Below are 23,117 nucleotides of genomic sequence, written 5' to 3' on the forward strand. Positions count from 1 at the left end.
TCCCTGCATTACAATCTCTGAACATGAACTGGAGGTTGTCCATGACTTTGTGTACCTTGGCTCAACGATCTCCGACACACATTCTCTCGATACCGAGCTAAACAAGCGCATCGGTAAAGCAGCTACCACGTTTTCCAGACTCACAAAGAGAGTCTGGTCCAACAAGAAGCTGACGGAACATACCAAGATCCAGGTCTACAGAGCTTGCGTCCTGAGTACACTTCTGTACTGCAGCGAGTCATGGACTCTTCGCTCACAACAGGAGAGGAAACTGAGCGCTTTCCACATGCGCTGCCTCCGACGCATCCTCGGCATCACCTGGCAGGACAAAGTTCCAAACAACACAGTCCTGGAACGTGCTGGAATCCCTAGCATGTATTCACTGCTGAAACAGAGACGCCTGCGTTGGCTTGGTCATGTCGTGAGAATGGATGATGGCCGGATCCCAAAGGATCTCCTCTATGGAGAACTCGTGCAAGGAAAGCGCCCTACAGGTAGACCACAGCTGCGATACAAGGACATCTGCAAGAGGGATCTGAAGGCCTTAGGGATGGACCTCAACAAGTGGGAAACCCTGGCCTCTGAGCGGCCCGCTTGGAGGCAGGCTGTGCAGCATGGCCTTTCCCAGTTTGAAGAGACACTTTGCCAACAGTCTGAGGCTAAGAGGCAAAGAAGGAAGGCCCATAGCCAGGGAGACAGACCAGGGACAGACTGCACTTGCTCCCGGTGTTGAAGGGATTGTCACTCCCGGATTGGCCTTTTCAGCCACACTAGACGCTGTGCCAGAACCACCTTTCAGAGCGCGATACCATAGTCTTTCGAGACTGAAGGTTGCCAATACAAATATACTACTATTCTGGGACAACCTTAAGTCATTACTCAACCTGTGGTGCATGTGACAGCGCAAGAACTACCTTTGTCTAAGAAATTAGACAAGGTCTGAAGATGGGGCTTTTCCCTTGCTATGCATGTTTACCCAGAAGTAACGTTCACCAGGGCTTAGTAAAAGTACCTGGGAATGCAGGCTTCATCTATTCGTTGGACTACACAGCAGAACCAACAAGTATTTTTGGACAATCTTCAGTCGTTAATCAACATGACTAAAGTAAAACTAACCAGGCAAGTGCCAAGTTCCATGCCCTTAAATCAATGTATTATAGCCAGTCATTCCCCTTTGGCTGGACGACTCTGAAAAGGATGACTATTTGGTTTTAGATAGTGTTCCAACCAAAGTCAAACGCGCACCCAGCCCAATCCTCAAGATGTGGCATATTTATGCAAGAATTATATTTCTGAAATACAATTCCCACCCTACTTTTCCTATCCTCGGTGGAAAGAGAGAGAAATTATGTAATTCAATTTGATGGTCCAACAGATTGCGACTTCCCCGATATTGGTCCTGCTGTGCAGCCCAAAAAACAATGAAGGCTGAAACCCCAGGTGCTTTCACTAAGCCCTGGTGAACATTACTTCTGTGTAAACATGCATAAGAAAAGCCCCATCCTCAGACTCTAATTTCTTTCATGTCGTTCTTGCACCACCACAGGACAGAAGAACAAGAAGTTACAGATTCCAGTGCTTTTAAAAACTGGATATTTCTCATAGGAATATATGAAAAGACAAGCCTCAATCTGCAATTCTACTTTGAACACAAATCTATTTTTGTGATGTGGATTCAGTTTAGTGTGAAGGAACAGGTTTTTTTTCTGAGCATTCAACAGAGATGTAAGTTGGCAGGAATATTTTATTTAATAAACTATTTAGATGGCAGAATTTCTGATGTATATTTTGGCTTGTTACTCAGTTCTGCAGTTGTTATTTGTAAACAAAACAAAACTGACATAAAGAAGGTTTGGGTTTTTTTTTAATGCATATATCAACTTTTGGACTCCTGCCAATAAACATAACTTGCAACTCTGGGCAACAGAATGCTTCCTTCCATATAAGGAACAAGGTGAGGGCTTGGGTGGAAAAGTCGTACTTGCAAATTGTCTTATAAAGGATAAGCTTTTTCAATTTTGTGTACATAGGCGACACAACATTGCAAAGTCATTCACCACAACGCAAGAGCATGGCTAGAAGCCCCTTCAGAAATATTGCTTTCCAGTCCTACAGATAAATTGAATTGGTGCCGAGGAAAAATCTGTGGCAAAATTAAACATTCAGAACTTTATAATAAATAATAGCGACTTCTGTACAGCAAAAATGTAGCTGGTTAGTGGAATTCCAGCTGCAGTTTTTTGTCACTCGTCATCTTACCACTGCTTTCACATGTTACAGACATGCTGCCTCCCCACTTAGCAAGCCCTGAACCATAATGAACTCTCTTAGTACAGAAAATGTGAATACTCAGAAAAGAGAACTGTTTGATTGCAATACAATACAATACAATACAAAATTAACGGGTGTATGCTTGGATACCACTCGTACCACAGAGTATGTTGGAACAACTAGCTGCAGCTACTCCGCAAGCCACATGCACCAGGCCCAGGAAAGCATACATGACACTCCTTAACACAGTGTCAAACCTGAAAGGAAACTGGCCTTCTAGAATAGCTCTTTGGCTTATGGATCTGCTTCGCATGAAGGGGTGTATAGGAGCTCCGCGACCCAGCTGCGGGACTACAGCTGCTGCAGAAGTATGTTTTGGTCCACTTTCCATTCTAGCGTGAGCCTAAATATGATGATGCCAATTTTCTGCAACGATTTTACAGAGACTTAGGAGTGTGTTTGGTTTTCTGTATTACAGTACTCTATCTAGCTGCCAATGCAACATGGGCAAGTAGATCTGGGCTCCACGTCAGGAACTGCCAAAGTCTATTCCAGCTATTGCTACCCTCTCCCTGTCTTGTTTTGTCTCCTTCATGCCCCCATTCTGTCTGTTCTGCCACCATCTTGCCCCCACTTTTCACCCCCTCCCCCTTTGGGAAGAGGCCCAAAAGAAACTTTGGCCCCCCTGATCAAATTCCTCCCAGAGGCCCTGATGATGGCAATATGCTATTTTGAGCGTCAAAGGCAACATGCTAGTGCCTACCAGTTGCTGGGAAGCAACAAGGGGGGAGAGTTATTTTAATATGGCCCACTTCCAGGCTTCCCAGAGGCATCTGGCTGGCCACTGCATGAAACAAGATGCTGAATCAAGTGGGTCTTGGTCTGCTCCACCAGGACCCTTGTATTATTCCTAACCACTCTAACTGCACACATGGTTAAAACCATTTAAAGTACTGTTTATAGCAGTTATTTGTAAAAACCATTCATTATCACCCATGCGATTTAAAATGTGACTTTTAAAGACAGACCAATTCCTCTGGCAAACATCTGGTTAACAGGTATAAAAACTGTGATAGATGTCTGAGGCAGGTGTTTTCATCCCAATCCTATGCACTCTTTTTCCTCTACTTGAATTATGGCAGCTTTAACATTTCTGTCCAGCCCACGGGTGTACATGTTTGATCCCTGTTGCATATATGCAACGTCGGGCAAAAATGGTTTAATAAGGACTGGCCTATGAACATTACAAGGTCTTCCTGCCTTTGTAGCTAAAAATGAAAAGAAATGACCACTGTCTCAAGAGATATGAAAACAACAACTGAACAAAAGAACAAGCAAGCAGATTTACCTAAACATGGCATTTCCATTCCAAAAAGGAAATTTTTTCAATGCACGTATGCGATCTAAAAGCCTTTAAGAATACTTACTACAACACCATTCTTCGTAGTAGTCTCACGGTATGTAAAGTTGCAGACAGCCCACGCTAGGTAATAGGTGGACATGAGCGGAGTCTGTGAAAAGTGATCCGTAACCCATCCATCTTCGTCAAAAACAGAAGTTTCCACAGGCATATTGGACAAAGATAAATAGGTTGCTTGATGTTTGATGCTGATTTTGAATGTGGCCTTGTAGATAGGCTCGTCAAAGCAAGGAAAGGCTTTTCTGGCATGGGTAGGAGAGAACTGCGTAACCGCAAGAAACCTGGAGACAAAAAGAAACAGAATGAATAATTCTATTTGATGCATGAAGCAGAGATGTTGCTATAACATGATGCAGAGAAACAAAGAACATGGTACATCATGCAGAGTAATGCTACTGTGAAGCATTTTAGCCTGCAACCCTATGCGCTTTTGCCTGGGAGTAAGCCCCATTGAACTCACATGTGAGTAGACATGCTCTACTTAACACCATTTACTCTGGACTACCACTTCAGCTTAGAATAACTGCTAATTATGTACATGACACTGCACAAATGGATGCATAATGGAAAGCAATGCATTTTGCTAGCAACAAAGTTACTGTCATTAAAATACTGTTTCTTATATTGTATAATGGGTGCCCAAACCCCAGCCCTGGGGCCACTTGTGGCCCTCAAGGACTCTCAACGTGGCCCTCAGGGAGCCCCCAGTCTCCAATGAGCCTCTGGCCCTCCAGAGATTTGTTGGAGCCCACACTGACGCAACGCAACTGCTCTCAGCGTGAGGGTGACTGTTTGACCTCTTGCATGAGCTGCGGGATGAGGGCTCCCTCCACTGCTTCCTGTTTCACGTCTGTGATGCAGTAGCGGCAGCAAAGGAAAGGCCAGCCTTGCTTTGTGCAAGGCCTTTTATAGGTCTTGAAGTATTGAAAGACCTTCATTCAATCATATAAGTTCATCTTTAATATATTCATTTATGTAAACTTATGTAAATTTATTCAAATTTTAAATGTAAATTAATTCTTTTTCCCCCCAGCCCCCAACACAGTGTCAGAGAGATGATGTGGCCCTCCTGCCAAAAACTTTGGACACCCCTGTTGTATTACAAGCATAATAAAGTTTTCTTAAGCACCAAAGAAATTCTTCCGTCTTCCCATCTATCTGTATGTATAGTGACCTGTATACATCCTATTAACATGCTTTTAAAAAGCCCTCAAGGCAGCCTTCAAAAGCTAAAAACAAACCAATTACTCCTGTATTAACTCCTGTGAAGTATTTCTACCATAAAGTAAAACAAAATCACCCTGGTCTAATATTACATCAATTATTTAATTACCTTCAGGGAATTCTCTGGGGCCTTTGCACTACTGACAGTGAAAAAGCTTCTTTGGGATTTGTAACATATTCTCACTTGAGAATACTCTTGTGGACCATTGTTTCCAACTGTTGATATGTAAATGCTACTAAAATGCTTTAACAGCCCAATCCTAAAGATGACCTAAAGTAATCTCAAGCATTGCAAACCTGTCCTCAAGCAGGTTTCCACCAACTCAGAAGTCAGCTGGGCCAGCTTGGAGGCCCGTGCCGGCTCAGTGCCCAGAAACTGACTTTGTGCCAGGCGGCATGGGGGGAAGTAAGTGGCAAGAGGATGTTCCTAGGATAAGGAGGGGCATTTTGGGGTGGGGGAGGGTAGAACAGGGGATGATCGGGGCTAGGAAGGGGTGAGATCAGCAGCAGCAGCAGTGCACATTTAGCCTGGCAGCCTACAGGGACTACTTGGATTTGCACCAGCTAAATAGCTGTTGCAGATCCAAGTAGCCCCGTAGGCCTTGGATCCATGCTTAAGTGAAACTGCAGGCATAGATTCCACAGATACGGGGCTCTCCCTGTAATCTCTTTCCATAGGTTTATCAATATTATAATTTAAAGGAAGCTACTCTTCCCTCTGTCGGTAATGCTTCCCTTGTATTTTGCTGGTGCAGTTTCTAAATTTCATATTCTTAAGTTAAATGATGAATATTATACAAAATTTTTATCTAAATCTACTCAAAAATAACATATTTAAGAGATATGTGGCATGCTGAAGATATTAGGATTGCCATACAAAACCATTACCCTCTATGAAATAGGATATCTGATTGCACAAGTGGATACGCCTACCTGTATCATGGCAATCCACTTATGATTGATGGTAAACACATGGTGTTTACTAACTTTTACTTATGGACAAGAGTACTTTAAAGCCTTTATATCCTGATTCCTCTGACACTCATTTGGTTCTCCCTCATCCAAGAAATCGTGTATGCTTATAACACAGCTTATTAGTATCATGCATTGTGTCTAGTGAGTGGTACAAAATCTGCTTTTCTCCAGCATCAGGGTGGCGAAGTTGTTGTCTTCCTCCAAGGGGTGGCATCTGGTACAGCTTGAACTTGAGAAGTGTGTGGATCCCGTTCCATACATGGACCTGTCCATACGGAGCGTTGCCATGGCTCAGTGATCACCTTGCTGTCTCGCTGAGAGAGTCTGCAGGCTGAGTGAGGAGTCAGATTGTTCTGACAGCCATGCTGCTTCCATTATGAAGTACAGTCAAACAAAGCATGGATCCAGCTTGTCTTGCAGTTCACGACAAGGTTCCAGGGGTGTGAGGTCCACATAGCGCTCAACTCATGTCCTCCAACAGGATGCTTGAGGCAGCATTTGCACTGGCTTCATTTCCCTGCCTAGATACTAAAGACATCACTGCACGAGATAATGCTGAAACGTTACAGGATTTCTGAGTGTAAAACAAGAGTAAACACATTAAAAAAAATAACTTTTAATAAAAATAACTTTTAACTGTCTTGCTTGGAGTTTGGTTTGGTTTCAGCTCTTAAGTCCATGGAGAAATGTTTCTTCAAGCAAAACCTTTTTTTCTGCTCACTGCATCTCAGGATATGCCTTCCTTGGGTCAGAACACATGAGGTACACTTGTTGGGTTTTCATTTACATGAATAGAGGTTACATGAATAGGGTATAGGGATTGTGAGACAAAGACTTTAGAAATTCTTATCACCCAATTTGTGCTGCAGTGGCAGATTAGTATTGAATAGCCAATTGGAAGTTTTATATTAATTGGACTTGACTGAGAGTCAGGAGGGCTGATAAACGTCCTGATTCTCGAACTGTCCATCAGTTAAAAGTGTCTGTTGCGGGTGACATACAACAGGCAAAATGGGGTACTATATCAAACAAAATAAAATGTGTACAGATATCCTGTAAAGGAAACAAGGTTTAAAAACCTTGTCTTTAGAAACCTTTAGTCTTTCTCTTGAGAGCAAATGCTTTTTTTCTTACTTGTTGTTGAAACAAAAAGGGTTAAAACAAAAGATTGCTGATATTTTGCACTCTGTGCATGCCCTGAGGCACAAAGGTTAGGAGAGTTCCTCCTGCTTTCCTTTTCCTTAGCAACACTGACTGGTTTCTTGCATAGTATACTTGAGAAACCTACAAAGTTTTAAGGAAACATTGTGATTCAAGCTTCAGCTGCTGGCTACAGTGGCAGGGAGTTCCAATGGCCAGTATGATCTATTGACTTTTAGCATCAAAGAGACAAAAATGTTATTAAGACCTTTTAATAGATTTAAAAATGCATTGAATACACACATGCTTCAGTCCTTGCTTCAACACGATAATGTCTTCTTCAGAGTGCTGCTAGAAATCTTCCACTTCCTATTGTTCCTTTCTCCCTAATTCTAGGCTTGGAAGTTATTTCTCCTGCTTTAGCTTCTTGGCTGATGGAAGAGATGCCTGAAGGATGCTCTCTTCCTTTTGCTGCTTTAGAAGCCATGGCTTGTCCATATGGATTTCTGCCAACTGGAGCTTCTCTATTACACTTTCCAATGGCTGCAGCTTTCTGCCTGTCCAAAACATCACAAAAATTTTGTCCTAAAAGAACTGATGTGGGCGTGTCTGAGTGTACAGCCACAATACGTGTACCTTTCCAGCCTCTAAATTCTAACTGCACTCTTGCTTTAGGTACAGAAATCTCAGGACTTTCGTAAGGCTTGACCCTATATGTTTCCCCAGGCAAAAGCTGACATGCTTCTACCAAATTTCTGTGAACTGAGGTCAGTCTGGCTCCAGAATCTACGTGTCCTCGTATCTTTTTCCCATTGATAGTCAAATAAACTTGATGTTTGCTAAAAGGGGTCTTTGAGGGGCAAGAAATGATATGCATCATAGGGGCAGCTGGTTCTGAGACAGATGGCTCTACCTGTTGGACAGCTGCTACAGGCTCAGGGGCTTTGGGGCAGTATTTTGTGACTAACTGCTGCAGATTAGCTCTTTCCCAGAACTCTTTAGAAACTCCTCTCTCCGCTACTCTTTTCCTTAGGAAAGCTTTAGATGCCTGTAGTTCATTGTCTCTCTCAGGGGAGTTGCTTCTTCCTCTGCCCTGATTCTGACTGTTAAATGAATTGAATTTCTTGTTCCCATTTCTCTCCCAATTTTGACCTTTATTGCTGGTACCTCTAAATCGGGAATGAGGACCATAATTAGAGAAGGTTACTGACTGGATTGGTTCCTCTTGAATTTCCCTTTGTTTGTGTGTTGCACACCCCATTCTGGTAATACGCATCAATTCAGATGCTTGATCAAGTTTAAGTTGCAGAATAGCGTAGGTCAGATGGATAGTATTGATTAGGCCAAGATGAAGTTTAGTTTGCTTATTTAAAGCATCATAAACGCCAGATGTGAAATCTGGTATATCAAAGTCATACTGCCCCCCTAACTGAGGGACCGCACCAGCTAGCACAGCCATCAATTTCTTTCTTTCTAAGAAAGCATCTGGGCTCTCATTTTCATATTGTTCAGTGTTATGATAGAGTTTAGGCACTGAGGTGCCTGGTTTCAAGGTGTGCAAGACTAATCTCATCCAAGGGAGCATTTCCAAGCCAGGCAGGTTCTGGGCAGCCACAAGACTATCCAGAGCTGCACTGTCATGTCCCTTTGCACATCTTTGTGCTAGGGGAGTGAGGTCTGTCCCTGTTAAATTGGGATAGCACCTGTAAACTTTGAACATCCAATCAAGGCAGTTACCTTTTGATAGAGCACCTAATTCTTTGGCAACCGCTTCTAATTCTGAGGGTTTCCATGGGGCATAAACTACTTCATTGGTGATATTATTATTAGCCACAATGTGCCGTGTGGTAACTGGATTAACTGGTCACTGTGCTTCTCCTTCCCAATGAGGGTTAAATGGAGACTCTGGCACTGAATCAGAGGGTAAGATTTACTCTGATTCAAAGGTTTCTTCGGCTCCACTCGCATAGACTGCTGCAATGGCTGCCTTATGGGAATTCAAAGCCTCTTTTAATTGCTGTATTTGGTTCTGGCAACTCACATGGCTTACAGCCTGTTTGTTTTGCTGGGCTTGGGTCATGAGTTTTACCGCTAGGTTTCTAGTCTGTTCTAGATCCTCCTTCAGCTTACTATTTTCTTGTTTATATTTATGAACCTCCGCATACTCTTCTACTAACTTTCTCTTTTCCATGGTGTAAATGGCATGTTCATTTGTGTAATGTTGTAATTGCCTGGTCAGATCACTTATTCTAGCCTCTTTCTCAGTTTCCTGTCTGGCTTTGACTCGGGCAAGGTCAGTAAGCTGCAGCTGCAATTTCTCCTCTTGCTGCTTCTGATCTCTCCTGAGTTCTTCTATCTGGGCATCTTTCCTTTCTAGCTGTACCTTTAGTTCTCTATGACACTCAGCAATCTTTTTTCTCTAACTGGATCTCCTGCTCTCTTACAATTTTCTAATCGTGTCTCTAGCTCTCTTTTAAGATCTTCTATCCTACATTCTAGTCTTTCTATTTTCTCCTCTTCCTTCTCCGTTTCGTTATTCCACTGATCCTGTGCTCCATCAAACTCCTTTAAGATTTTTATGCTTTACTGAAATGTCAAAATACCATTCCACAAAGCATTGGCAAAAACAGCATCTTTCTTCTCTCCTCTTAGTTTTTTTTTTTATATTCCTCACAAAGATTAATCATCTTTCTATTAAAGTAATATTGTTTAGCTCTTAATTTGTATTCAACTTTTTAATGTAATTAACTAAATGAACTTTAATTTTCGTTATTTTATTTTGTAAATATATGAATGGTTTATTTGCAATGTGATTGTTTAACATAGACTTAACAAAGACCTCAATGTTTCAATTAAGAGTCCTTTGAGGCTAAGATGACTGCCTGTTCCATTTGCTGACCCTGGGTTGCCTTTCCATGAGTGGCTCTTTGACCTTTGTGGCCCTTGGCTGACCCAAAAAGGAAGCCATGTGACGACCGCAACCTTTTCCCATTAGACCTGGGTGGTGAGGACCCCAAGGGTTAGAGACAGATGTGATTAATCTGAAATAGGTGCCTGAAAACCTTTATTCATGTCAAATATTCAGAAAACTTTAAATCAATGTAAGTAACATTAGTAACTGACTATAGTGATTTGGTTATTTTCTTTTTCAAAAATATTAATCTGTAATTAATTTAAATGTATTTGCATGTTCAATTTTAATAGTAAATATAAAATGTACAGTCTTGTAATTATCTGCTAATTTTCTAGACATATATATATCTTTATATCTATATGGCTATGTAGACCTTATTAATGTCTGATTCTGTAACATAATTTAAGCAAGGACAAATGATTTTTCTCTGTAAACCGCTTTGTGAACTTTTAGTTGAAAAGCGGTATATAAATACTACTACTAATACTAATCTTTCCACAAATGTCTTCAAAACAGCCTAATGCCCAAGGACTCTGTCCCTTTTTTCCTAACCATTTCTCCAGACAATTAATTCCCGAGCTTGTGTACAAGCTCTGAGTTTCTTTACCTTCTGCTTTTTCACCACTCATTTTCATGTTGTTTTTCCTCTCTTATATATGCTTACTGTGCTTGCTAATTGCTTCAGTTAAAGGACACTGGAAAGGAACTCCTATTGAGGACTGCTGGCTCAAGACAACAAATAGTTGACTCCTTTTAGCAGGTTTAGGAGCAAAAGACATATTATTCACTGTCCTGCAACAGTTACAACTGTCTAAAGAATACTGGAGGGTCTGATTCTTGCAGACTGTTAGCCAGTACCACGGTTAACAGTACTACTTATTTTCCCTGGTCTGCATTCACATACTGCACCCTACTCTATATATCACAAGTCTGTGAGTCTAGCGCTTCTCAAGTCTATGTTCCTACTTCCTATGTTTTCTTCCTTTGACATTTAGCAAGGTTTTTCCTGGCATTTCCAAACTTTCCAAAAGGATCTCTGCAGAACGACTATCTGATCCTGTGTTAGCTCTGTCACATGTGGCACAACTAACACATGCCTGCCAAGCATTCTCCACCAATTAATAATGCTAGTTACATCACATGTGAAATGAGCAACATGTGTCTGCTGAATTCTCTGCCACTTAAAAGTGTTATTGGTGACACATGTGAAATGATTAACACATGTCTGCCCGCATTCTCCACCACTTAATTTTGTTACCAAAAGAGCCTCGTTTAGTTGTTTAAGGGAATTAGTACACCTGGTCTATTGGAACACTGGGACCCGAGACTGGATGCAAACCAGCATTCTGCAGAAATTCCCTTTACTTAAAGAAGAGACTGAGAGAAATATTCCAATAAATGATTACAGCTTTATTAAAAGGGACACAAAATAGGTATCCAAAAGGAATCAGTAAAGGACTATTGTAGTGTCCTAACCAGAGTGTCCTAAAGTGGTGAGTGCAGTGTTGTGTGAGTGTATTTGGTGCATCCGAAGAAATCAGAAAGAAGAATGGTAGGGAAGGATGTCAGGGATTCCTGCTCTGCCAACCCCAGCTGCTAGCTAAAAATGGGGAGAGAAGGAAACAAGAGAGGTGAGGGAAGAGAAAGAGTTCAAAGCGCAAGACATAGCTACCTGTCTGGATGTCTGGTCTGTGAGCAGCATGTGTGGACACCCCGGAGAGTGACCCCGTGTTAGGGCACTCAGGAGTGTGACTCCATGTTTGGGCACTAAGGAGAGTGACAATTTGCTAGTCAAACCTCCTTAGTATTTAAGGATAATGAAAAGTTGCTTATACGTAAGCAGAATGTTTGGGGGATAAATGTGTAACTTAGGGTGCTTGATTTTTATGTACCAATAGGGAACTTGGGTGTAAATGGAGGCAATGCCTCTTAATCAACCAGGATGCAGGTAAACAGGGCTAGCAGTGTCAGCTAAAACACGTATTAGCTCTTTGGTGCCAGAGGATGTCTAGCAACTTTACGTGAGGTTTACCTAAGTTAATGCAAAATACAGATATAATCCAATGTTTTGATGCAAAATACAGAAGTTACTGGGATTGCATTCAGGAAAGCAAACACAAACTGAAAATACAATGGAAAACTGTCTGACAGGATTACTGAGTTTCATTCAGCTAGAGATATCAGTTTCCTTCCAGGATGTGTGATTGTGAGGGGAGAAGAGGGAATACACAACCAAGAATCTGAGCTTGACCAAAGTGGGAATGAGGCCTGTAGGCCAGTGTTTTCTGAGAGAATAGTTCATTTTGCCTGCTGGCATCCATATATGAAGGCCTGTTCTTGATATCACAGTAGCATAACCAGAAATACAATAAAATGGGGGATTTTCCCATAACACCAGTGCTAAAAGTTTGAGAACCACTGTTAGAGTTTACTAGAACAATGAAGTTTCACAGTGAGGTAAGTCTCTGCTAAAATCACTGTGCTATTGAAAAGTTGGCTAAGGGATGAGTTCCATGTAAGAATTTATAGATTCCATCTTGTCCATGAGTACGCACGTTAGAGGACATGGTGAATTTCACAGTCCTGTTAATATTCTGTTAATGTGGTTCCCACATCAGGATTCCTCAAGATTTCATTTTAACCCAATTCTGCCCAAACCACAGGTGTACGCATTTGATCCTTGTTGCGTATATGCAACATTGGGCAGAAATGGCTTAACACACTAAAAATTCACATGCTGTAAACATGTGTCAACATTCTGTCATCTAAAAATGTTTAAAGACATCAGCCTTTTTTTTCAGGGAGCTCTTCCTCTGCAGTCTGATCCACAAACTGTTCAGGACAGAATGCTTGGATTTAAGCCACATTCATCTCATTGACCAACTCGCACATGGTTCCAGTGGGTTTAAATCTAAGCAGTGAACTGATCTAGCCCCACCAATATCAGAGGGACTAAACAAGCTTCCGTTCTGGCTTAAATTATTTATGACTTGCAATTGAAATTGAACTACTGATAAATTCTGTTTCATGTAAGTTTTTAAAATATAATTTTCTATCCTCAGTCTCATGCTAAAGTACATGTACCTGAAATGAAGGCTGAGTATTTGACCAATCATTTATTTGCTTTACTTACAGCAATATGTCTGTTATATCTCTGGCATATTTTTGGAAAGGTCATAACTTAGATATCCATCATAGCCAGGTACTACATAGAAGGGAAGAGGAGAAAGAGGAATGAAACTTTCCCATCACTAGTTGGTACAGTGGGATACTGTGTGCCTTAACATCCAGTGCAATGTAGGACATAAAGCATGTCCTAACTATCGAAACGTCTTTACCAGTACAGAATTTAAGGGTGCAATCCTGCTTTCAGTTACTCACATGTAAGAACTTGCACACGTGTAACAGATGACTGGATTGCAACCTAAATGTATAATTATATAAATGAATGCCTGCAAGTTGGCTTCTTTGCATACAGATGACAGTAATTTGCAGCTATTTTAATTCCACCTCTTATATTAAAAAGGTAGACATGTTTCCTCAACAACTTGTCTGTTTTGACACCTAAGAGACTATAAGAAAAAAAGAAATGAAGCCGTCAGGATGGAAGGAATTGTATTGTTCTAGCTTATGCAAGAGTGAAATACTCAAGCATGGTCTATCTAGCTACGACTGGTACAACCTGCACAATTTATTAAAGGTTGTTTTATGTCACCAACAAATTGCAGTGGATGACTAAAACTCATTTTTATTGTAGGATTTTCATTTTAGTTTTTTCTGTTGAAGGTACAATGTCCTGACTGGCAAAATTAGCATTTCTATAGTACCAGCAATGATTTAGAAAGATTTGTGGCTTCTGTCTCCACAGCTAAGATATGTCCTGCTTTTTTAAAGGAAAAAATAGCAACTCCTTTCATGGAAATCATGTTGCACTTCCATACTTCAGAGTTTAATCAGAGTATTCACCTAGAATATACCAAAGGTGAAACATATTTCAGATCTGCTATATTTTTAGCTCACTACAGAAGTGCCAAAGGAACTTTAGAAAAATGATGCTGAAACATCAAAGTACTCTATAACACAGAAACAGATATTCAACCCCATATATGTTCTAGGAATTGCTACAGGATTATGAAATAGTTTAGCAGATTAAACATTAAAATGAAACCTACTGATCTGAAACTTTTCACACATCATCACCTAGAGTAGAGACTACAATTGTGCAAAAATATGTATATCTATAGATTTTGCATTCCTGTAACTAGTTTGCTCAACTACTTTATAATCCTGTGGCCATCACTAAATATTTTAGGTAAAGGCCACCTTATTGCACCATGTTACTATGTTGTCACATAAGAACAGCCCCACTGGATCAGGCCATAGGCCCATCTAGTTCAGCTCCCTGTATCTCACAGTGGCCCATCAAATGCCCCAGGGGGCACACCAGATAACAAAAGATCTGCATCCTGGTGCCCTCCCTTGCACTGGCATTCTGACATAGCCCATTTCTAAAATCAGGAGGTTGCACATACACATCATGGCTTGTAACCCATAACGGATTTTTCCTCCAGAAACTTGTCCAATTCCCTTTTAAAGGTGTCCAGGCCAGATGCCATCACCACATCCTGTGGCAAGGAGTTCCACAGACCAACCACACGCTGAGTAAAGAAATATTTTCTTTACATTTTTCGGGATCTGCTATTTTGGGGGAAAGTGTTCCAATTATGGTATTGCATTAAACTGGTGACATTTTAGAAAGGGGAAAATGAAACAGGAACTTCTAGTCCAATGTTGGCCATATGTTTAAAACCTTCTGCTGTTCTGTCAAGCAAAGTGCTTGATCCTCACTATAGGTGATTAGGTATTGATCTGTTGATCTATTGGCTTAAACGGAACGGAGCCCATTTATAGCAATTTAAAACCTGGTGCAACACCATCAGTTCATTAAATCTACACACAATATGTGAACACTATGAATGTTAGCACAAACATGTTAGAAGATGTTGACTTTTTCTGTCCGCAGTAAAATTTGCAATTCGTAACATTAAGACTTCACAATTCTACATTTGTATGTTAATTTTAACTCAGTCACAACTCTTGTATCCTACAGTCAACAAAAGGTTTTGTTTTAATCTGAACAAACAAAATGGGATTGGAGAGTCATATATTATGCCAGGGGTGCCCAAACCCCGGCCCGGAGGCCACTTGCGGCCCTCAGAGGCTCCCAATCAGGCCCTTGGGGAGCCCCCAGTCTCCAGTGAGCCTGTGGACCTCCACCTGGCCCAATGCAGCTGCTCTCAGCATGAGGAGAACTGTTCGAACTCTCATCTGGGCTGTGGGATGAGGGCTCCCTCCACTACTTGCTGTTTCATGTCTGTGATGCAGCAGTGGTAGTGAAGGAAAGGCTGGCCTTGCTTTGTGCAAGGCCTTTTATAGACTTTGAGCTATTCCAAAACCATCATTCATTCATATAAGTTCCATCTCTAATATATTCATTTATGTAAATTTATTCAAATTTTAAATTGTAAATTAATTCTTTCTTTACCAGCCCCTGACACAGTGTCAGAGAGATCATGTGGCCCTCCTGCCAAAATATTTGGACACCCCTGTATTATGCTAATGAACCCATATGCATCATATCACCTAAATTTCTGAACCTAGACAGTTGATTTCATTGTCACTCAATCACTGATGTAATAAAAGGATTCAGCACCTTCCCAACATGTAAAGTCTATGAAAAATAATTTATGTTAGTTATGTTCACCAATTAGATATACTGTAATTCTAACTTAAACCATGATTTGGTTAATATCTTCAGTAGCCAATGCAGGTGGTTAAGGTATATGTTAGCATAACAGAGCTGAAAGGGGTTTCTCTTTCTTTTTACTCTTTGAATGGCAATTGCCCAAGTAAACCACTTGCTCAGCAGGGGCACTCAAAGAAATGATGAAGTTTACAGAGAAAAGATTATGAGGCTGGATGTTCAATGCCAAGTAGTTTAAAAATAAATTCATTCTAGGTCTTTGCTAACAAAGCTATCAGGGAACCAGTCCTGCTTTAACTAGAGACTGCCTTTTAATGTTTGATTTGCTGCATGAATAAAGAAGCTCCTTTCACACAGACCTGTGTAAATGGCTGTAACTCAGCCAGAAGAAGTAAACTCAACAGTGTTGTCTGGAGCTCTGTTAATAAACTGCAGCCAACAGATGAGAAACATCTTAAATCTCACTGTTTTCAGAAGAAATCCAATGTTAAATGAATTATGTTTGCATCATAGGAAGAATAAATATCAGATATGGTATCTTTCATCAGTGAATACATGAATCTTTCTGGTATCTTTCATCAGTGAATACACAGTCCTGGAACGAGCTGGAATCCCTAGCATGTATTCACTGCTGAAACAGAGACGTCTGCGCTGGCTCGGTCATGTCGTGAGAATGGATGATGGCCAGACCCCAAAGGATCTCCTCTATGGAGAACTTGTGCAAGGAAAGCGCCCTACAGGTAGACCACAGCTGTGATACAAGGACATCTGCAAGAGGGATCTGAAGGCCTTAGGGATGGACCTCAACAAATGGGAAACCCTGGCCTCTGAGCGGCCCGCTTGGAGGCAGGCTGTGCAGCATGGCCTTTCCCAGTTTGAAGAGACACTTTGCCAACAGTCTGAGGCTAAGAGGCAAAGAAGGAAGGCCCATAACCAGGGAGACAGGCCAGGGACAGACTGCACTTGCTCCCGGTGTGGAAGGGAATTATCACTCCCGGATTGGCCTTTTCAGCCACACTAGACGCTGTGCCAGAACCACCTTTCAGAGCGCGATACCATAGTCTTTCGAGACTGAAGCTTGCCAATATACTATCTTTCATCATTTTGCTCCTGATGTGCTATTTAACCTGAAGCTCTGCTCTGAAATAAGCCTATTCAAGATATACGTTCCACATGATGAAAAGTTGTTTACTCAAATATCTATCCTATTTTCTTTAATAAAATATATTTACTCATTTACGTTAACACATTTAAATCTTTCAACATGTGCAGACATAAGGAACGCCAGCTAAATACCTAAATGTTATGCAACAAACATGAAACCATCAGCTCAAAGTTCCATTTTACTTGAGCAGCAGGCAAAGCATATACAGTATAAGAGCAGCTGCCTGGAGAAGCCCCAACATTTCCTTCTCAGTCCCAAAGCATGCATGGAAGGAGGTGATCTGCATATCAAGAGAGAAAGGAAGTTACTCCTACCAGTAACTTTTCCACTGAAACTTCATCTCCTGTTATTTTTAAACATACACATCTTTGTTTCAGACCACATTTCCATTGCAAGTACTAGCCTGGAACCCCAGGGAATCCTGTGGGGAATCCTTACACAATTCTACACTATAGTAAGTCACTTGCTCCTAAACCACCAACTGTTACCACAATCAACTGCTCTGAAATCTTGTCTACATGAAAGCATGTATTCTTTACACCAGGGGTCTCCAAACTTTTTGGCCAGAGGGCCACATCAAATATCTGGTGTGTTATGGAGGGCTGGAAAAACAATTTAAATATAAAATTTAAATAAATAAGAGATGGAACTTAAATGAGTGAACAATGAATGGGCTCGTTCATTCAACCTCTCTGGCCCTCAGAACACCCTCCCAACATAATCAGAGCACAGTTCTGGTCAAGTTCAGTTGAGTGGGCCAGAGGTTTTCAGGGGACAAGAGGTTGGCCATGGGCCAGGTTTGGAGACCCCTGCTATATTGTTGAACTACCCTGTTCTGTCAGAAGTCCCCCTGAGGACTCTCAGCTAAAGCTTGGTCTTTAAATTCTCCAGAACTATAGAATCCCCCCTTTTAAAATGCTCCTCTTCTTTTTGGTGTTTCTGTTTGTTGACTCCATGGGGGAATGGGGTACAAGCGTATCAGTTAAAGGAAATGGTTCAGAAAAGATTTAACAGCTCCTGAGGTCAAGATGAGAATAGCAAGTTAAGTACTGATCTTCAACAGGCTGCTGGTTCAGTACAAGCAGTTTTCCAAATCTCTCAGTATTATATCTTAGAAATTTGTGGCTGTGAGTAGGCAAGTCTATAAGCACAAATCTCATCTTTCATAGAAAGTAACTGCATCAACACCAAGCAAACCCTGCCTACATCAAGTAGGCAGGATTTCCTGCTCTTCCCCAACTACATCTGTCCTACAGCTGCCCTGCAAGACAGATGTGCTGCTTCCCAGTTCCTCCACCCTGACCACTCTCATTCCAAACAGAAGCTGACACAGTAGCAGAGGGGACCTAAACATACAAAAGCAGGTGCAGAAGAATAAATGAGGCTCCTTTAAACATTTCTGGATGGTGGTCACGTCTCAAGAGACCTTCTCTGTTAACTACATCTCTGAATCAAAGCATCTTAAAGGGTAAAAGTGTCAGCAGCAAGATCTACAACATTAAGAGAGTCATGTTAAGTCTATAACGTAACTCCAATACTGTGCTCTGCTCTGCAGAGTTGCAAGGTCCTAGCTTCCTACTTGCTTTTGACCAGAAAGTTGATACATCTGTTGCTGACAGAAGTAAGCAAATATATGTCACTACAAATCTTTGGGCACCAAATTTTAAATTTACTATAACAGTGGCTCCTAAACTGTGGCTCCCAAACACCCATTTTTGGTGGGTTATGAAGCTGACAGCTGACAAGGAAAATGTAATGAGCCTTATGGAAACTGAAAGGAAGGGTGTGTTACTCATGAGTAGGCAGCTGTGCTTCAGCTCTTAACAAAGGTCAGGCAAATGCAAGGCCACCAGAATAGTCCCAATCAGATGAGCCTGAGAAACGGTCCAGAAGGTGGTTCCCCCACAACCATAGTAAAAAGAATAAAAACAAAGGTCTGAGCAGCTGGAAAAGTGAAGCTTTTTTATCTCACAAAGCTAGGTGGGTCCCAAAAGGGTGGGTCCTGGTGCTAAAGTTTGGGAAACACAACCACTGTACTATAGGTACAGGTAAATTGTGTATACACACACCTTCCTAAGCTGTTCAGAGAATCAAATCTCTGAGGCTCTTGAAAGTTTTGTTTAAAAAAGCACAAGAGGCTTTTTAACTAACAACTGAAGTAAAGATTTCTAAAATTTCAGATGAGAGGGTCCTGTGACTGCACAGTAGAAGTGAGGAGGGTGTGAGCCTATTCCTGAGAGATCAGCATCATGCACAGGATGGCATCCAGCACCACTGATGCCCTCCTTGCCCAGGAAAGACCAGGGGGAGCAGCAGTGGCATAGCCAGAGGGGCAAAGCACTGATTTTGGCAGACTCCTGAATGCATTATGCAAGCAGCCCATCCCCTTCTGGGCAGGGGGGAGCAAAATTGAGGTATTCAGGGCAAGGGGGAACAAAATCCAAAGGGATGGGGGCCACTTGCACACTGTGTGTTTCAGGTGCCTGCAAAACTTAGTGCTTTGCACGCTTTGTTCAGGCTGCAATCCTATACACACTTTCCAGTAAGCCCCACTGAAAACTATAGTACTTGCTTCCAAGTAGACATGCACAAGATTGCACTATCAGGCACCTGCAAAACTTAGTGCTTTCCCCCCTCTAGCTATGCCACTGGGGAGAAGGCTGGGAGTAGGGGAATGTGACACCAGACTGGGGAACCTTCTGTCCTCACACTCTTTAACCACTTTCCTGGGAATAAGCCCCACTGAAAGATGTAGGACTTGCTTCCAAGTAGACATGCACAGGATTGCACTTACAGGCACCTACCAAACTTAATGCTTTGCCCCCCTCTAGCTATGCCACTGAGAAGGCTGAGAGTGGGGCGAGGCTGCAAACTCCTGTACTTCTTCTCCCCATACTATCTCCCCACTTTCCTGGGAGTAAGCCCCACTGAAAGCCACAGGACTTATTTCAAAGTAGACATGTACGGGATTGCACTGTCAGGTGCCTGCAAAACTTGATGCTCTGCCCCCCTCTAGCTATGCCACTTGGGAGAAAGTGGCAGCAGGCTCAGGTACCTTCCCTCCCCATACTCTCCCCACCTTCTGGGAGCAAACCCCATGGAAAGCCACAGGACTTACTTCAAAGTTGACAAGCATAGGACTGCACTGTGAGGCCCCTGCCGAACTTTGCGCCTGCCCCCCTCTAGCTACGCCACTGGGGAGAAGGAGGCCATGGGTTCAGGTACCTTCTCCCCACCTTCCTGGGAGCAAGCCCCATGGAAAGCCACAGGACGTCCTCCAAAGCAGAGAAGGCCAGTGAGCCGAACGCAGCGCCCGCCCCCCTCCAGCTACGCCGCCGGGCTTGGCCCCCACCTGCGCTCGCCGTGCAGGACGTAGGAGCTGCGGAAGAAGCCCAGCAGCTCGTTCTCGATGGGCGCGCCGTAGAGGACCTTGAGGTTGTAGCTGCGTCCGGGCTCGAGGCTGCGGTTGAGCGCCACCACCAGCGTCTGCGTCTGCGGGTAGAGGAAGAAGCCGGCCACGGGCAGCGCGCCGGCCAGCCGGTCCTCGGCCAGGCGCACGGCCTCGACGCGCAGGCGGTGGGCGTGCAGCACCAGGTGGCGCGTGGCGCGCAGGCACAGCACCTGCACGTGCGCCTCGCCGCCCAGCGTGAAGTTCTCCAGGAAGGCGCTCAGCACCAGGTTGTAGTGCAGCGGCCGCAGGTGGCCGGGCAGGCGCGGCCGCGTCCAGGGCGGGGGCTCCCGCCGCCGCTCCTCCTCCTCCGCCGGCTCCGCGGCGCGCTCCGGCTCCGGCTCCGGCTCGGGCGCCGCCGGCCCCGTCCCGTTGCCCGCCCGGCCCGCCGCCCGGCCCGCCGCGCACTCCTCCACGCGCACGCTCAGCAGCACGGCCGCCACCGCCACCAGCAGCAGCGCCACGATGGACACGGCGAAGCCCAGCACCAGCCGCCGGTGCACCGCCACGTGCCGCTCGGTGGTGCGCGGCCGCGCCGCCTCCGCCCACTGCCCCGACGGCCCGCGGCCGCCCGCCTCCGGCTCCATCCTCACCGGCGCCGCCTCCGCGGGCGCGCCGCCGCCCTCGCCGCCCGGGGACGCATGGGGCCGCCGCGGGACGGGCGCCTCGCCGCGCTCGCGCCTCTCCTCTCCTCTCCTCCGCCGGCTGCTGCGCTCTCCCGCTGGGCTCGGCTCGGCGCGCCGCCTCCTCCTGCTGCCGCCGCCGCCGCAGCCGCTGCGGTGTCACTTCTCCTCGGCGCCCCGCCGCCCCCCCGGGGAAGCCTCCCGGCCCGAGCCGAGCAGGGCGGGCGAGGGCGCGCGCGGGGCCGGCACAGCTCGCGGGCGGGGGCGCCCGGCGCGCTCCATCCACGGCGCTCCTCTCGCCCCGGCAGCCGGCCCGGTCTGTGCGCGCCGCGGGAGGAGGCGGAGGGGAGGCTCCCGCGCCGCGTCCTCCCCCGCGGTACTTATTCGCTCCCTCAAACTCGCCGCGCCGCGGACTCTCCTCCCACTCGGCCCCTCGTGGCTTAAAGCCGCCGCTGCGCGCTCCGCCTCGGGGCCGCCCGGCTGGACAGCAGCCCTGTGCCGGTCTCCTCGGAGGGAAGCCCCGTTCGAGGCGGTGGCCTTACTCCCGGGAAAGTGGGGGGAGGCTGGCAGCCTCGGAGCCCCCCCCACGCCTGACTCCGCAGAAGTAGCAGCCCAAGCCTAGGTGTGTCTACTCTGATGTAAGTCCCATTATTGTCAATGGGACTTACTCCCAGGAAAGTGTGGGGAGGCTGGCAGCCTCAGAGCCGCCCCATGCCTGTCTCTGCAGAAGGAGCAGCCCAATCCTATGCATGTCTACTCTGATGTAAGTCCCATTATTGTCAGTGGGGCTTACTTCTAGGTAAGTGTGGATCGGATTGGGCTGTAAGTCCCATTCGAGTCAATGGGACTTACTCCCAGGAAAGTGTAGAGAGGTTGGCAGCCTTAGAGCCCCCTCCTATGCCTGTCTACTCAGAAGTAGGTCCCGTTCTAGTCAATGGGACTTACGCCCAGAAAAGTGTGGAGAGAACTGGCGCAGCCGGGCGCAGCGCACCTTCACACCGCCGAGGTCTACTCGGAAGTAAGCCCCATTACAGTCAGTGGGGCTTACTCTCTAGTAAAGGGGGGTAGGATAGCGCGGGCTCCACGCGGGCACCGCCAAGTCTCTCCCAGCTGCCCCTTCGCAGCCCAAGCTAGGCAGATCTACTCAGAAGTAAGCCCCATTAGAGTCAGTGGGGCTTACTCCCAGGAAAGGGTGGCAGCCCTGAGCAGCAGAGACCGGACAGCGGCTCCGACTCGCGGGTGGCTTTTCTGCGCGCCAGGAGGAGGAGGACGCGAGGCTGGCTCTGGCTGCAATCCTGTCCAGACTTACCTGGGAGTAAGTCCCATTGACTCTAATGAGGCTTACTTCTGAGGAGACATGCATAGGAGGGGGCTTTTGGCTCGGCTGCTTTGGAGAGGTCTGTGGGTGGAAACGAGCCGGAGACCTTTGGAGAGCGAACCGAGGGACAGCCCCGCCCTGTCACTTTCCTGGGAGTAAGCCCTGTTGACCATAATGGGACTTACTACTGAGTAGACCTGCTTAGGATGGGGCTCTGAGGCTGCCATCCTCTCCACACTTTCCTGGGAGTAAGTCCCATTGACTAGAACGGGACTTACTTCTGAGTAGACAGGCATAGGATTGGGCTCTCAGGCTGCGATCCTGTCCACACTTCCCTGGGAGTAAGCCCCACTAACTCGAATGGGGCTTCCTCTGAGTAGGCAGGCATAGGAGGGGGCTGTGAGTGGCTGGCGAGAAGGGGCGGGAGGCCCCCGGGTGACCGGGATCTCCCGGGAGAGCCACGAAGGCGCGGCGGAGGAGGGAGCTCGTGCCGGGGCTGCTGCCCAAGGCGCCGGGGGGAGGCACTGAGCCGGCTGCCTCCGAAGCCTCCTCTCGGGCCAGGCGCAGGCGGCCCCAGCGGTCTCCCCAGGACGGGCTGTTCTGGCTGATGGAAGCGCGGGGTGGGGGGGAGTGTCTACCGTATATGTTGGTGTAGCTGCGCATTGAAGGCTCCTAGGCTGATAGTGATCGCGGTGGCGTAGCTAGAGGGGGGCAAAGCAGCACGTTTTCAGGGAGCCAAGTCTCCCTGCAAAACGTGCTGCTTTGCCCCCCCTCTGTCTACGCCACTGAGTGACTGGCAGCTTCTGCTTGGCACATCCTCTTCCAATACCCTGGCATGTACCAGAGCCTAAATCC

At 45.3% G+C, this 23,117-nt stretch overlaps 1 protein-coding gene across 1 annotated transcript in view; it reads right to left on the bottom strand.

The window, feature by feature from the left end:
• The window catches only part of TRHDE (thyrotropin releasing hormone degrading enzyme), a 253,931-nt gene extending 233,023 nt beyond the window's left edge, over window positions 1–20,908 (bottom strand). The window contains exons 1-2 of the mRNA XM_066634507.1: window positions 20,226–20,908; window positions 3,699–3,972 (exon numbers count right to left, since the gene is read on the bottom strand). Coding sequence (XP_066490604.1) covers window positions 3,699–3,972; window positions 20,226–20,908 — 957 coding nt within the window. The remainder of the gene's footprint in view (window positions 1–3,698; window positions 3,973–20,225) is intronic.
• Window positions 20,909–23,117: the final 2,209 nt, after the last annotated feature.

The sequence above is a fragment of the Tiliqua scincoides genome, chromosome 7 (assembly GCF_035046505.1).
Source record: "Tiliqua scincoides isolate rTilSci1 chromosome 7, rTilSci1.hap2, whole genome shotgun sequence".
Classification (NCBI taxonomy): Eukaryota; Metazoa; Chordata; class Lepidosauria; order Squamata; family Scincidae; genus Tiliqua; species Tiliqua scincoides.